Here is a 14,475-nt window from a genome sequence, read left to right as displayed (position 1 = left end):
AGTTCCTTACTCTACATTTTTTATTTAAACAAGAGTGACTAGAGCAAGGCAATGCTTAGATCAATTTTTTCCTCTACTTAAATCACTTGCAAGTGAATTTATCCCCTAACATATTGGAAATAACGCACAAAAAAAAACAATGGCCCAAAGCTGAAAATGTGACCTAAAGGTCATTTAAAAATATTTTTTCCAATATGGTATCATTTTCATATTTAAATAAAATGGTGTAATGATGACCTGATAATATTATTTTGGGGTATGCTAACACCTATATGTTGTCATAATGTTATTAAAAATATTTCAGAGAAATTTACACGTAAGTACAACATGATGAATAATGTCAAAGTATGCAAATTAATTTTTTTTTTGTAATCAATGATTCATTCTTCTATAAGCAAATGCACTATTTAGCCAATAGCAAATAAAATAAAATTGAACTTCCACAGCTCCCTGATGAAGCATATTTACCAGGATAAAAACCTCCGAAATATTCAGATGCCAATCCTAATCTTAAAGAATAATTTAGTGCTCTCATTTTGCACTTAGTTATTAGCAGGATTTATCACATGGTAGACCAGAGCTCATTAGGCTATAATGTGTTTAATCCAGGGTTTAGTGAGCAGAGATAGCATAACTTGAGTGTGATTATTTTCAATAAGAAGTCAGATGCAAAAGCAGCAAGACCATCTGTAAGCCCTAATAAAATAGCCATGGTGTGTTAAAAACAGAAAAAAGCACCCTGTTGCATATTACTGAGTCCATAGCCAAGACAGACAATGACTACAGCTCTGTGATAGATCATTATTCATCACACAATTTTGATCACTGAATCCAAATCCCTCCTCCTGATCTAAATACAAGACCAATTGTAAATTCTTGGTTTGATTAAAAAACACAAACCATAAGAAAAGATGCATTATTTTCTGCAAAATTCTGAAGTGATGTCCAAAATTAAACAGCATTCAGGACAACAAAAAAAAGGCTTAATATTTGCTATTTTTCATTATCATCAGCATTGCTAAAAATGCAAATATTCAGAGGGAGATTCCGGAACAAGATTAAATTGGATGGGTACCTAAGGCCTTCTCTGTTTCTGAAAAATAAGGACTTGGCTTTATTAAACTCATGTATTTAGCCAAACGCAGACAGAAGTACAGATAAAGAATGTGAACCCTAGGTGAGTCATGGAGGAAAACCACCATAACATTGTAGAATAATACATGTATCTATCATCATCATTGCTAATAAAGAAAAGTTTGGGTTACTCTCAGGCATGAACTACCTACATAGTAATAGACAATACGGAGTAGGCATTGTTTAATTGACTGAAAATGGCAGGAGGAAGTAGTAGTAAAATACATTTGATCCCAGGAACTATTTCTCCATTCATGCTCTCAAGTGCATCTGTACATAATAACGTGATGCACACAATACACTCAGTACCTACTTTCTAGCATACACGTTTTTGTGAGCCTAAGAAAAAGAATATGGTAAGTACTCTATGACTGTATGCAGAACCCATGCAGACCTACGTTCACAGGAAAGTTCAGCCCCCACAACTCCACCACCAAGTAGAAACTGTAATGATTAAATCCAACATCCCAAATAGAGTAAATGCAATTAGCTCAGTCTGTGGAAAACTAGAAATAAGACTAATAAGGTTGTCTGGAGAGAGCCTCCATTCTTAATGTCTATAGCTTATCGGGCATAGGAAAAGCAGAAAATTTACTTAATTTCAGTTTCCTTTTCCACTTCCTTCCCTCCCTCTCCACCAAAATGTCTTTAAAGAAAAATGCAGTATACTAATCTTTTAGTAGTCCCACACATTTTACTTGAATTATCTGGAAAGAGTAGTATTCAATGTTAGTAAGGATAACAGAATCCCTCACAGTGAGGAGTAGGTTTTGTCAGAATTGTTAGGACTTTCATTTAACTCCAAGAATTCTGTGCAAACTGCGGAACATAATATTTTTGTAATACAATTAAAATATAACACTGTAGAAACAATCCCATGGAAGATAACACATCTATATCATAGAACTATTATAGACATACTCCACGCTTTTTTAATATTTTAAAGGTAATATGCTCTAAGAAGTGCATTTCCTTTATATGTGTCTCAGAAATTTTACAACATATCCTTTCATCAATGATCTTACCTTTTTTTGAAGGACATTAATTTTCCTTTCTTTTACTTCCAACATGTCTTTCATATCTCGAATCTCCCCAGCTAGGGTTCCTTTCTCTTCTGTGAGGTCTTGAAGTTGTTTTGTTTTCTTATTGAGAAACGTTTCTTTTTCTTCCAATCGTAACCGCAAGGCATCAACCTACAGTAAGTAAATGAAACGCATTTAGGTGTTAGTAAGGATGAACAACATATTTTATTTATTTTACTTACTTTTTGTGTCACCTAGGAAACTTTTTTTTTTTAAATGTAGATTTTCCACCTGTATCTCAGACCAAAGGGATACTTTTAGTTGTTAAAATGAAATTAAAAATGTTGTGGTTTAACCCGGCTGGCAGCTAAACACCACACAGCCGTTCGCTCACCCTCCCCCCTCCCTCTCTGGGATGGGGGAGAGAAACGGGAAAGTGAAGCCGGTGAGTTGAGATAAAGACAGTTTATTAAGACAGGAATATAATAATAACAATAATAATAATAATAGTGATAATGATAATAGTATTAATAATAATAATGTGTAAGAAACAAGTGATGCACAATGCAATTGCTCACCACCTGCTGACCGATGCCCAGCCTATCCCCGAGCAGCCGGCGCCCCACCCCGGCCAGCCACCCCTATATATTGTTTAGCATGACGCCAGATGGTATGGAATACCCCTTTGGCCAGTTTGGGTCAGCTGTCCTGGGTCTGTCCCCTCCCAGCTCCTGCTGCACCCCCAGCCTGCTCGCTGGCAGGACAGAGCGAGAAGCTGAAAAGTCCTTGGCCTGGTGTAAACACTGCTCTGCAACAATTAAAACATCAGCATGTTATCAGCGCTCTTCTCATCCTAATCCAAAACATAGCACCCTACCAGCTACTATGAGGAGAATTAACTCTGTCCTAACTGGAACCAGGACAAAAAAATAAGGCAGCTTTAGCACCAAAGCATAAACAGAATAAAGTAGAAGAGTCAAAGCTTTAAACATGACACTAAGAGAGTCCAGTCTTGACATATGCATATATGACACACAAAAAAAAAAAATCTTGACCTATTAAATATATAATTCATTGAAAATAGCGCTCTGCATCTTCTTTTCAATTTAACTGTTAAAGCCATGAGGTGGCTCAATACTACAGTCAGTACACAGATTTGGACATATATCAGAAACAGAACTATTTAACAAAGAGACAGCAAATGGGTAAATGATAAGGCTTTTCACTTTTCTCCAGTGTATCTCTCATAAGTCTCTTAATAAATGGGTCTTATTGTACTTTTCTATAGTAAGCACAATTTTCTATTACATAAAACAATGAATATTTCAAAGATTTTCATACACAGAAGTGTCTTAATAGAGAACCTCACCTAACTGTTCTGCATTACATGACTGCTTTTTATCTGCCTTTAGAAACTCTACAAAGTTCCAAAAGAAAAAGAAAACTCGCAAGTTGAACAAGCATTTTAATGGCCCAGAAAGTACATGTAATATCCTTTGTTTTCTCATTTCCTGCTGTATAAATGCTCAAGGACGCAACTTTATAATTCTCTTAATGCAATTCCAACAGTTCTCAAATTGAGGTCAGGCAAATAGTTGCTGGTGTCTGGAAAAAATCCATAGATCACTTGATGCTGACTACTATTTGTATATAGTTGTTTCTATAAGCAGCTCTACTGCTAACAGCAATTAAAAAGCCTTGATAACTCATAAAAGCATTTAGAAATTAGGAATAAAAATAGTTGACTCTCCTCCACAACAAACAAGGGGGGGGGGGGAAGCAGCAGCCACGTTCAGGGACAGTAGCATAATTATCAAAGAAAAAAAGCAAGGAATGGAGGAAAATCAACAGGACACCTGCTCAAGGAACTGGAAAAGGACAGGGCCAAAGCAGTAGGGATAAGGATCCAGGAGCACAAGAATGGAAATGACAAATAGGGGCCAAAACGAAGACAGGAAAGTTTAATTTTCCTCAAGTAAATTTAACAATCCTACTTCACAGATGCAAATCCCTTGTGCCTTTTTAGTAATGCCTTTCTACATAACCAATGCCTAGAGTAGTTATCATAGAGTACATTATAATCCCAAATGGAAAAATGTGTTATTTTGCACACTGTGAAGAGTAGAGGAAGTGGTCACTGTCAAGGTGCTCACTGGTACAATCTTTGAGAACATCTAACACATTAGTCCAAATATTAGCTCTCAAGTTTCAAGAAAGTTTCAAAGTCAGAGATTTTGTCACAGTTTCCTTAAGTTAAAATATCATAATGGAATTCCATGCCTGTAAAGCACATACTTGAATGCTTACAAAGATGCTATGGTGCAGTGAAAGCGAAACCACAAGGTGAAACTGCAGCAGAAAAGCAGAGCTAGAAAATGAAATTTTGTAAGTTTAAATGGTGCAGCTTTTTATATAGTAGAGAAGAATAAAATGAATAGAAGAATAAAATGAATAGAATAAAATGAATGAATCCTGTCTTAATTCAAGAATCTAAAGATCCAGACTTGAGCTGACAGTAGAATATAGGGGATCCAAAATATGATGCATGTAATCTATGCTGACCTTGATAATTAGTAAAATGGGAAGTTCTACATTTCACTGAAATGGAGAGACCACCTAATATTATTACTCAAAGAATTCTTTAGAAAGTATGTGCAAAGGCAAGCTAAATTACACTGACAAATAATACAGAATTGTAAACAAAAGAGAACCGAAATTAAACTGAACTGGAATATCTCCAAGTTATCGTGTTCCCCCTCCCCTGCCACTAGCATATTTTAGGCTAAACAAAGATACTGAAGCATATTTTAAGCTAAACTCACTAATGCCAAAGAATTACCTACCACCTAAATTCTACTATTAATACTTTTGATATAAAAGGCATTTTTGTAATGAAAAAGTAGACATCTCAATTCATTACACCTAAACAGTATGTTTAGGTTTAACTATTGGTACTGTAAGAGTTGCACCTTACATGCATTGGTCCCTTCAATGAGCACTTCAGCTAGATCATACCTGCTTGCACATACTGGTTCAAACAACACACCATAGAACACTGGGTGGGGAAACTTTGGAGGAAAAAAAAAAATCATTATGTAAGAAGTTTTTAAAGACCAAGAGTTTTTTGTTGTTGCTGTTGTTTTATGTGATCCTCATTACTGAAAACTGTTTTGTAAATAAAATAATTAATACAAGAAAATACGGTATACCCAAGAAAGTTAGGATAATTTAGCAAATAATTGCACATGCAATCTGTTATCTTTAAACAGAACAACAAAACCAATCCATTCCTAGCATTAAGCACTCTGGATTCCATTTTGCATTCCTTGTGCAGCCTCTAACTCCCAAATTCAAGCCTAGGTTACAGAGACTTTATTCTTAGTGAAGTATTTCAGTTTTCCAGAAGGCTGGTTAACACATTGAAACTTCCAGTCCAGGAGAGGAGATACTAAAAATACTGTTATAGACCTACTTCCCTATTTGCACTTTGGCTCCACCCGGAGCGAGAAAGCCACAATGCAGCACAGAAAGCACAGAGGGGCAGCATGGGAATGGAGAACATTAGCAAGGTTTACAAGCCTTTAGCACAGCACCATCATTTTATGAAAAGTAGAGATAAAACTCTATAAAAACTAAGATAAAAACAGTGCAATCATTTGTCATTACAAAGACAGATCTCCTTGAACAGAGGCCATTTGTCTGATACTGTTTTCATCTACAGCACTGAAACCAGGAGGTGTTCACATTAAGTAGATCCATACAGGCTTGTTTTGGCTGCCAGGTACACCATTGAGAAGTTTGGACTGAAAATATATGATGTGGCAGTCTAAAATAATTCACCATCTAGCCAGAGCTGCAGGAAGTAAGGCAAGTGCGAAATTTTAGATTCACTAATCCAAATTTCAAACATACAGATGTCAAAAAATAAAGAATTAGGGTTTAAAATTTACATTACCTAAAAATTCACAAAGTTTATTCATAGTAAAAAGCTAGATGGAAGTAACCAAAGGGATATAAGTGTTAGTCTTGCATCTTTAAGTTGTACAGTTAGAACCGTTCAAGTCACATGCAGTAAGCGCTATTTTTTCTAGTTAATCAAGATGCCTCAGGGGAGCCAGGAGAGGTTCAGGTTGGAAATTAGGAGAAATTTCTTCTCAGAAGGAGTAGTCAGGCATTGGAATGGGTTGCCCACAGAGGTAGTGGTGTCACCGTCCCTGGGGGTGTTTAAGGAAAGTTTGGACCTGGTGCTAAGGGACATAGTTTAGTGGGGGACATTGGTAGTAGGATGATGGTTGGACAAGATGATCTTGGAGGTCTTTTCCAACCTTAATGATTATATGATTCTATGAACAGAATATATTTAAGTACAAAATAATCAACAGATATCTGATTTATTTTTATTTATATTCTGAGTTTTGTAATGCTAAATTTCTTCTGCGCAGAAGTCTTTGCAACGCCACTTTAAAACTTGGTTTGGGACTAATTTAGATGATCTATTGGATCTTGAAATGCATGTTCTTCCTGCTCTTAAAATGGCTCATTGCTTTTCTATACACTGGGAAAAAAAAAAAAAAGAAAAAAAGATTTATACTCTACTGGATTTAGTTTATTTTTATAATAGGGTCTTGCAGTTAGTAAGCAGTGTGCAGTATTAGATTCAAACATAATTCTTTGACTATGAAAAATGGTTGTAGCAGCTAACAGTGAAAGACCTCATCTGAAACTTTTTTTTTTTTTGAAATATTTAATCACTTATTTGCTGCATGTCTTTAAGCAATCCTGTAAGTCAAATCACAAAAATCTCACTTGCACCTTTAAGCTGCAGCTCAGAAGCTCAGCCTAGCATTGCAGCAGGAGCTCCAGAAGAGGAGGAAACACTGCAGGTTTCATTTGCCAACTGCCACTAAGCATCAGTTTTATACTTTAATTTAAAGGTTGTTGAAGGTGATTAGAACCACTGGTAAACAAAGCACTGACACTGTTTCCCTGGGGAGTGGGATAACACAGTAGCTTGCACCCATGCAAGATATAGTTCTGTTCTGCATGCCTGAATGGCACTTCCCAAGCCAAAAGCCTTTTCCTCTGTGTGCATCCATTCCCCACTCTGAGGGCTCAGCAGACAGTTCTTGCTGCTCTTCACACATTTATTCACAACACGTCCTGTCACAACTGCTCAGTAAATTAAACTCAGAAATCAGGATTTTAGCTATCAAAAGATGGGAGACCCACAAGGAGGGGTGAGAGGATAAAAAAGCAGATGGCTCTGAAGCCCATGTCGAAAACCTGCTTATGGGAAAGGGGAGCAGAGCCCCATCCACTCCAGTTCCTCAGGCCCGATTCTGCCTTACACAGCTGGTAATTAAACAGCACATGACTGGACCTTCCTGCATTTCCTTTCACCACTAGGCAGCTCGTAACATGACTGAAGTTATTTCTATTCCCTAAACAGAAGTGAATTCAACCCTGAGGGAGGAGAGAAGGTGCTTGGTGGTTTTCCTTACTAGCAAACAGAAATGTATACGGGACTCCGCAATCTCCATCTTTTCTTTCCCTGGTTAGCCTTCTGGCCAGCCACACAAAAACCTTTAGGTTAGCACATGGGTTGTGCCACAGAGGATCAGGCACCTAGTGCTTCAGTGTTGTCTGGACCAAAGCTAAACACAGAAATGGACTGTTTTCACATTAACACCATAAACAGATTACTTCACACACATTTATGTAAGTAGTTTACACCTCTGATCAATTCTTCCAGGTCAATAACATTATTTAAAAAAAATCTGAATGAATTAAAATGAATAAATACTCATATCTTTAAGGTAAATTGAACTCTTCCATAAGGAGTTGCTCAGACTTAAGATTTGCATACATGCAGATGTAAGAGGTAAAATCCTGCCTAGAACCCCAATTTTCACAAGAGATTGTTGTTACTATAAAGCAATGACAGTTTTCATTTAATAATTCATTCCTAGCCTTGGTAGCTTCAAATAAAACTGCATTCACACACCTTTGGTTGCACCAAGGAAAACATTCTAAAAGAGCTGAAACAAAGACTCTCGATCCCAGAAACCCCCCTTCAAACAGGAACAGTGCAAGTGCTGGGAAGGAAAGAGTATGGAGTGAGCAACCACAGCCCAAGGTGGAAGATCCTCCACTTCAGTCCCAGCATTTCCTGCTCCCACTCCTATCTCTGGCAGCTGAGAGCTTCTGGCCGCTGCAGAAGCACTGTTCACCATGATGTCATCTCCAAGCCACAGAAAAATGCAATGTCATACTTGGAAGATTGTCTTATTTCCCAGCCCTTTCCAAATGAATCACAGGTCAGAAAATGCTCAATCTTCTGTTCCAGCTGGAGTTTGAGTTCCAAAGAATTAGGAGAAAATTCCTTCCTAAAGGAATTTCTCCCACCTGGTGAAACAAATGTTTCTCAGATATGATGAGAGGCTACTGACCTGGGTTGTTGACACAGCATTTCACGTTTCAGTCTGGATCACAGAGATTCAGACTCATCTTTTGTAAACCATACATTTTCCTACTTTTTTGCTGTTGTTTTTAAGACTGTATCCTATTTGATGCTCCCTCTTTTCCACTCTTTCAAAAAATATTTGTTGAATATTTTTTGTTGAGAGTTGGAAAAATATTTCATCTCTCTCCCAGCCAAAAACTACCAAAAGCCAAGTCCACACAAGAGCTCAAATTAAAACCTCTTACGGCTGGACTTCATAATCTTAGAGGTCTTTTCCAACCCAAATGATTCTATGATTCTAACATCAGAAAAGGAGAATATTCTGCTCACAGCACGGTTTTCTACCTGTGTCATCCTTTTCTCCTTGAAAGTACAGGGTACAGCACAATCTCCGGTCTGTCTTCCCAGAAGCTACTTGTTGTAGAGCTAATATTAGATTGTGGCCTGACACCAGTGTTGGGAAGAAAAAAAAAATATCTGCCAAGTACAACTATACTTTCTTAGTCACCATCAACCAGCGGTCAGACATCTTGAAACTGATACAGCAGAACACCAACCCAAAAAGGCCACCTACACAATGAAGCCCAGGTATTTTGATAGAATAGGTATAACTTCTCCCAAACTAGCACACACAGTGAGGAGCCATTCTGAAATCAGTGCTCTACGCAAGTTTTCAGAAGGCCAGAAGTTTGAGACAGTGGCAGCTTGGGAGAGTGAGTAGGCAACTCATACTGTGTGTGGTCTTAGGTGTACAGATTTATTTTCTATTCACAGGAATGCAATGTGGAGGTTTACAAGAACATTGGTTATGTCAGTCATTTTCTGCTTCCCTACATTCTCCTTTCTGTCTCCAGTAATCACGAACCAAGACTTTCACATTTCTCATAATGTGAAATAAAACTACCTCAGCTCGAACTGCATGCAACCTTTTACTATACAGTATCTCTTTGGTGCTAAGCAGTGACATCATTTCATAAGCGAAATACAAGCCTCCAGATGGTGTAAAATAGAAAAGCTGTTAAGTCAGCTCTCCTCATCTTGTGGAAGACAAGAAGCAAAAATTACTACTTTGTTTACAGCCAGGATGGATTTGCCCATATCAGAAATTATTTTTGGGAGATGTGATTTCACCGTACCATTTTCAGGGAAAAGATAATGAGGCAATGAATATTCTAAATAGAGCATGCCAGTATACTATGAGAAATGTCTGCTGCTTTGTTACTCCTCCTTTTACATCTATGGCATTTTAAACGATCTGAAAGGAAATTAAATATAGATCATTTTACAACATCATATATATATATATTTTATATTTGAAAGGATAAGGATTTTTGGTACACAAAAATTCTCTCTTTGGCTTTTCACTCAACACTGTGTAATTTTAAGAGTCCTTCACTTATTTTTCCCAAGCTCTGGCAGTACATTTACTAGTAAAACTTGGCAATCTGAAGAATACCATCATTTTCCAGGAAAGTAAAGCCAAACCAGACCTGATAGCTAGCACATAAACCATTTCAAAGACCTCTGTCCAAGTAAATTGCTTTTCAATTTTGTCTAAGTTGTTTTTCCTCAGCAACTACCTATTTCAACTATTTAATACAATAAACTCTGTCACTTGCTCTGGAAATATACAACACTTCACAAAAATCCGAAATTGGGCTATCCTAAAGAAAAGTTCATGTAAGTGGCAAAAATTGCCAAATTCAAAGTCAAACTTTATAAATCTTCATGTGATCACCTGCCACTCATGACCAGCTCCAGTAGTGACGTTTATTTCTTGAAGTCCCTTACTGTTAACTGTTTAACTTACATGCCATAGTATACATATCATTTATGAAAGTGGTTTTGGTGTTATGGAGCTCCACGTGGAAGTAAAATGTGAAGAAGCACTACTGTGTTTCGCTGTTTATTATTATTTACTGTACCAGCATAAATTAATACATTTAGAGCAAAGTATTTTTTTTAATTTTTTAAAAGTAATTCTGACGTTACTAGTCAAGCATTAAACATAAGGTAGTACCATCCCTTGGGTAACAGAAGGCAAACTAGCACCCATTGTCTTTCTCCCTCCTAATCCCACTTCTGTTCCAGCACACGCTGCAGTCAGTATGTGCCACTGCATCCAGGAACCAGTTTTCTGACCTTTTGTACTATTATTCTCTCCCTTCCTGATGACCACTACAGGCTCCACAAGGTTGCTGACACTTTCCTGTACTACTACTTGTTACCTTAGTGTATTATGCAACCTTTTTTTTTTTTTTTTTTTTTCCTTCTTCCATCCTTTGGAACCATTTCAGTTAATCAAAGAACCAAACTATTAAACATCTTCATGCCTGTACTTATTCATCCATATTTACACATGACATTAAGAACTGGCAAAAGGACAGGGATGTAAAGCAGCTGAGTACCTTCCAGCTGATCTAAATAAAGAGTGAGCAACATAAGAGGGTGTGAGCAACACAAGAAGATGATGCCTGTTCACATCAGAACAATTTCATGCTATCTCATACTACTATCCCCATAGAATCACCATCACAAGCTCTTTCAATCTCTACATGAAAGGAAGGGAGAACCACATGATGGCACAACGCATCCAATGCACTTACTCTATTTACACCTCAAAAGATGGCATCTATATGTTCCACAAAGATCCCAGCCTCTCTCCCTAACGGCTTAGCCAGCCAGTGTCTATTAATCAACCCTGATTTTTCTTTCATTCTTTCTTTTCCCACAAGTCCAGATTATGCACTCTTTTAAAAGAGAAAAGCAGTATTACTGATTCAACAAACCACACTAGAAAAGATCTTAGCTGAAACAGATTGCAGCTGAGAAACAAAATGGTTCCCACGGGCAGTTCAAAACTCATCCTTGTGAACCATCATAGCCACAAAGATTTCTGACTGATTTCTGATATCAACACAGCCAACTGCCTACCAGCTGTTTTATTCAAATAAATGTTTGCCTACTCCTACCGATAAAATTAGGTAGTTTAAAGTGGCTAGTCCAAAGTTCAGAATTTAATATTCAGTTCAGTTCCAGCAAATTTTGGAAAACGCATGGGAATTGTAACTCATGTGCTAATACTTAAAGTTTTTGTTAATAAAACTTCCAACACTAACCTTACCTCATTGATTTTTATGCTCACTATAAAACTATAGCTGTCATAATATTTTTGAATTACTGCAAAAGGAAGTCAGTCATTCCAGAGTCAATGTTATTTAGCAACATAACGATAGTTATAAATTCAAAATACTTAAAACCAATTTACAAAACTATCAATCGTAGTAGCTTTTAACTTTTGAAATTTCTGTACCCAATAACATTCAAATTTTATTATACTTTAACAGATTAATAGAAAGTGAATTAAAAGGCCACTTTTTTTTAAGTCATGCCAATGCATTTAACTGCTTCATGAAAAAAAAGTGTTGAATTCCACAACAATATAAAAACCATCAGTAAATAGCCATTAGCTCCATACACAATGAAAACAGAATTTTTATACAAACTGTTTTTCTCAGTTTAATTTTTTCTTAATAGCAGAAGTCAATTATTACAAATAGTTGACGTAGCAATGGAAGTGATTTTTGTAAAGCACATTTAAGTTTGTAACCTGCTCAGGACATTCAAACAAAGGAGCAGCCTGTAGGTAAACCCCTCCAACCAAACGAGAGAGTCTCTGTTACACTGGCAGGGATGAGCTGTACCCTTGACCCCACTCCCTCTCCCATCTCGGAGAGGCGAGATTCACCCTGTTCTGGGACTGGAACACCTGTTGATGTCACCCACTTGTCTATCACATACTCCTTCATCAGTAGGTCCAGCTGGAATCAGCTTGGCTACAGGCTTATCTTGCAGAATCTACAGCCAGCTCATAAACACAGTGATATAAAACAGATTGGGCAGTATTTTTCATTTATTCATAAAAACACAGGGAACAGAGAAGAAGGTTAAAATAATAAGCTAAACATACATTGTTTACTTTAAATTTAACAGTTTTTTCTTCAAGAAGTATCCTGTGTTAGCTATTGTTATCTTTCCTGCCCACGTTCTTTCAGAGACAAATGCATTGCCTTTTCTCTGGAAACTGCTCCATTTCTCTCAAGAGTAAGTTTCTAACCAATTTTAACCTTTTTGATTAAAAAATCACTTCTAAGTCTTCCCAAATATAAAACCTGAGAAGTTCTTTCTCTCCCAATAAGCCAGGCTGCACAATCTCCTTTGGCAGCAATAAACTTCACTTGGTTTGATATTTATCTTGAGAACCAGCAAGTGAAGTGTTACAGTTCTGCTTAGCTCTTTCACTTGTTTTCAACCCAAACCTTTAGTTCTCTGGGCTCTTCTAGAACCCAAAATTTTCTCCATAGCTCTGGCTTTCAGGGCAAATAAGCCAGGACAACTGCCTTACTTCAACCCACCACCACCACCCCCCAAAAAAAATAAAAATAAAAATAAAACCTACTACTGCTCATTTCAGTCTTCTTCGGTGGCTTCTAGAGTCTTCCAGAGTTCTCTGAAATGGTGGTCCCTGTCTGTGAGTGCTGCTATTTCAAAGAGAAATAACACTTAGGACTTTCTGATTTAGGGGAGGATATTTTGTTGGTTTTTAATAAGTGACCTCAGGTGTTTCAAATGAAGAGGCACCATCTCAGCATTACACAGCTAATTTGTATTTAAGCTTTCTAGGTAATTCTGCAGATTTGCCCTCATCCAGTGATGCACAGAGCAGGGAGCAGCATGCCACTTGCAACTCTGCCAGACCGGTTGAAAGTTCTACGCTTTCCTTACAAGGGGGATCTGCAGCAGCGCACAGAGAACTGCCCCCTAGGAGATAAGAGTGAATCTCTCATATCTAGGGCCCTTGCAACATAAGTCAGATGCAAGAGAAAGTGTCTGATAAAGATCTAATAAAAATCTATTGCATACATGATCTGTGCATGCACAGCAATCCAGATGACATGCTGGATTTGCTGCATAAACTCATGTGTAGTGCATCTTACACAAGTTGATGCACAACAAAGCTCACACCAATTGTCTAGTTCGTACACAGTAGATTTGATACATCTCTGAGATATACCAGACTTCTATTAATTTAGAATTTTAGATACTGGGATGTGTGAGATTTAGCTAAGAGATTATCAAGGTCCCCTGAGCTACTGAGATTATTTAAATCTGGATAACTGATCCACAAGCATATGATAGAACATCAGCGTTAGCATCAAATCTATCCTTAAAACTTCAGTTTCTGAGGAGCAGAGCAGAGTTTTTGTTTTGTTTTCACCAACAGAAGAACAGTTGTGAGAAATACAAGATAATTGCTTCACATGAGAACAGAGTACATTGTTTTACTACATTAGATGGACAAAAAGATTATGTGGAATATTTGGCATTCCAGTAGTAATGTTCTGAAGAGAAAAGTTGTCACAGAAATTAATAGATCCATTTTGTCTATTTTTGTGACTTGTCCATAAAAGAAGTTCTTCTCATGGTTTTAAAAAAAAAATTAAAAACCTTACAGAAGACTCAATTTGCCAATATCTGGCATATTCTTGATATTTACAGATTTCTCCTAGAGCTGGTAGTATTCAGACCTTTCTACAACAAGGTTTAAAGAAAAAGAATGAAAATAGTAGAAACCCTAGCTGGCTGAATTCTTACCTAAATATTAAATATAAAAAGATGCATGTGCTAGCAGGCAAGTTACAAATTCCTTGTTCTACTAGGCCAAGGATACAAGTTTCCTGGAATTCAGAAGTCAGGTCTTCTAAAACAAAAAATGAGAGAAAATTCAGAGACTAGATAATTAAATTACTTCTTTCTAGAAATAAAACTGGAAGTTATGCAGATACAGATTATCTC

The 14,475-nt window shown here is 37.0% G+C and overlaps 1 protein-coding gene across 31 annotated transcripts in view; it reads right to left on the bottom strand.

The window, feature by feature from the left end:
- Positions 1–14,475, bottom strand: part of ERC2 (ELKS/RAB6-interacting/CAST family member 2) — a 525,223-nt gene that overhangs the window by 344,699 nt on the left and 166,049 nt on the right. For all 31 annotated transcript variants that reach the window (XR_014571289.1, XR_014571290.1, XR_014571291.1 and 28 more), the window contains one exon: positions 2,160–2,327. Coding sequence is in view for 24 of the 31 variants with exons in the window: in XM_083795056.1 (XP_083651182.1) it covers positions 2,160–2,327 (168 nt within the window). In the remaining 7 variants the exon portion in view is untranslated. The remainder of the gene's footprint in view (positions 1–2,159; positions 2,328–14,475) is intronic.

This window comes from Anser anser, assembly GCF_964211835.1.
Source record: "Anser anser genome assembly, chromosome: 12".
NCBI classification, from domain to species: Eukaryota; Metazoa; Chordata; class Aves; order Anseriformes; family Anatidae; genus Anser; species Anser anser.
This window is presented reverse-complemented; position numbering and strand designations above follow the sequence as displayed.